Source organism: Sinocyclocheilus anshuiensis, unplaced genomic scaffold, assembly GCF_001515605.1.
Source record: "Sinocyclocheilus anshuiensis isolate Anshui unplaced genomic scaffold, SAMN03320099.WGS_v1.1 scaffold85, whole genome shotgun sequence".
Lineage (NCBI taxonomy): Eukaryota > Metazoa > Chordata > Actinopteri > Cypriniformes > Cyprinidae > Sinocyclocheilus > Sinocyclocheilus anshuiensis.
Window position 1 is genome coordinate 4,145,737 of NW_015536800.1, and position 2,615 is coordinate 4,148,351.

General features: G+C 35.9%; 1 protein-coding gene across 1 annotated transcript in view; it reads right to left on the reverse strand.

The window, feature by feature from the left end:
• Positions 1–1,617: 1,617 nt before the first annotated feature.
• The window catches only part of LOC107656613 (phosphatidylinositol 4-kinase type 2-beta-like), a 12,955-nt gene continuing 11,957 nt past the window's right edge, over positions 1,618–2,615 (reverse strand). The window contains exon 11 of the mRNA XM_016444522.1: positions 1,618–2,464. Within this exon, the coding sequence (XP_016300008.1) occupies positions 2,291–2,464 (174 nt within the window). The 3' untranslated portion in view covers positions 1,618–2,290. The remainder of the gene's footprint in view (positions 2,465–2,615) is intronic.

Here is a 2,615-nt window from a genome sequence, read left to right on the forward strand (position 1 = left end):
TGGTTAACATGTATTAAAAGGGGTCGTGTTTAGTCACTATTTCGTGTGGTATTTGTTGACAATATTCACTCATCATGACAGTAAAATAGGGCATTCTAAGTCAATATACTGCAGTATTTCCTCTCTCAACCAGTAGAAAATATGGTTAACACCCGGTCATGCATGAAAAAAAAATACCGTCATGTACCGTGAAACCGGTATAATTTTGAAAAATAGCGTGATATAAATTTTTGGTCATACCGCCCAGCACTACTTAAAAGTCACTATCAGTCACCACTGACTGTTTGTAATAACTTCTGACTGCGATCCAATGTGGATTTTGGTCAAATGATGAGGCAGAAATATATTGTTTGTAAAGAATTGTATGGGGAACATATGGAATTACAACTTATGTGGGGGCGTGAAAGAGAAGTAATGTAACTAGTAGTGTAACTAATTACTGTTGCCAAAATGTCAAAAGTAAAGTGATATTACTTTTGAAAGGAGTAACTAGTAACCAGTAATAAATTACATTTTTATTTTTTTGAGTAACGAGGTCAATACTGGCCAGGAGACAAGTTATTCCTCAAATAACATCAACAACTATTTATACACAGTCTCTACATAATCATTTGGATATAAAGCGGTCAATACCGTTATAATGTTGTGCATATGATGGTCTTTTTTAATTATTTTTTTATTATATTTTTTTCTGTATGGAAGGATTATATACTTAAAGGGAATTGTAAAAAACCTGGTAGTCAGAAGTAGGCCTACCTTACATCCCATCACTTCCGCGTGTGTGAGTAAATTATACTAAGCAATTTTAGTCTATTCATACACACAAATAACCTAATATGCAATTCGGATAGACATCAAAACATTATTTCGGTGTTTAAAAGAACATGGCTGAACGGCAAATTACGTACTTGTTTCTCTCAGTCTAGCGGCAATGGGTGATTAATCAACTTCTCAGGCTTGTTTTGACATTGGAGATAAACCAGTGGAAAAACTTCATCCAGGATGTGCTCATTGGTATTCTTCTCAGGCCGTGAGTAAGTAGTGCTCGTTTGTGAGTGAACACTGCCTCCTATTGATCATTTTGAGAACATGCAGCTTGTAAACACAAACACACAGTAGAAGCAAATACTCCGCGTAGTTCACATCAGTACTTTGTGATTTGTTCTAGGACAAGACTTTTGTTGTTGTCGTTTTTTAACAGTCAGGTACAACCACGTTTAGTACAAAAACACTGAAAATTTTAAATTCACTTTTTGCATAGGCATGAGGAACGTGCTCAGTGTTATTACTAAAAGTGCAGACATGGTGGCAACACAATGACAGACCCAAAAACAAGTACCTCAAAGATGGATGCTCCAAAACACGCGTCGTGTGTTCTGACGATTTTTGCGCTCTCCAGTGACAGAATAATTAAGTTATAACTTAATACATTTTGTAATTTGTTTGTTGTAAATAAATTTGATTCTTTGAGACTCGTCACAACAGAAATGGCAGCTCTAGGCAATTAAAACTGGTTCCAGACTAGCCTCAAAAGTCCAGGATCCATTTTACATTGGACAAAAAAAAAAAAAAAAAAGTTGAATATAATATATAAACACTAAGTCTATTTTTTTAACCAATTTCAAAGCTTTATTTTTTATTTTTTCACTTCATTTTAAATATACAGCTCTACATTAACAATTGCTCAGCTGAAATACAAAGTCCAAGATGCATACACAGGATTGTGTGAGAGAAAAAACCTTTTGTAATTATTCTTTTTCTAGGGGTTACAAAGCACCCAACTTTAACAATGTATATATACTGTTGCCAGCATCCTGTTACATAATCAGCGAATACATTCATCGTATTAAATACCACGGTCACCAGTATTTCTTGGTGTTGAAATGTCCTCAGGATAAGTGTAAAATGTAAACTTGCAAGTTACATTCAAGCATTTTTCAAGTTTAAATTAAGGTCTATGCATCATTCTTCATTTATAATATCTATAGTTATACTTATAAAATAATTGGCAGTTGAGAAAGGCTGTCGCCACAAAACATCATCTTCAATGAACGATTCCCTTTTGACATTCCAACTTGACAGCCATAGCAAGCTGAAAAGGAGCATTCTTTGAAAAGGCTCAGGAAAATAAAAGGCCTTGGATCCTCTGCATCAGACCTCCTAGTATTTTTTTTAAGTCTCTCCCTTTGCTACATTCACCTAGGAAATCTTTTTCAGAAAGTTCCTCATCCAGTGTCTCTCGTATAGGACCCTCGTCCATTTTTATCTTCGTCCTCTCTGTGTGGCTCTTTTACCAGGATGTGAAAAAGGGTCTCTTGCAGTGAAAGGTCTGCGTAAATGCATTGCCCAGTTGGACCACACGACCCTGGCCTCCTCCACGGCTCCTCTCCACCACCACACGAGGCATCTGCACTAACTGTATGGGGCTCTTCCCATCTTTCAAAGCCTGGGTCAGGTTTAAGATCTATTTGATAAGAACAGACAAATATGATTTTAAATGCAGTACAGGCTTTATGCAGCTCTTAAAACACAACACTACTTCCTGATGAAGTCTACTTCTAATTGATTAATTTACTTCTAATACTATACACTACTGCTCAAACGTTTGGAAATAT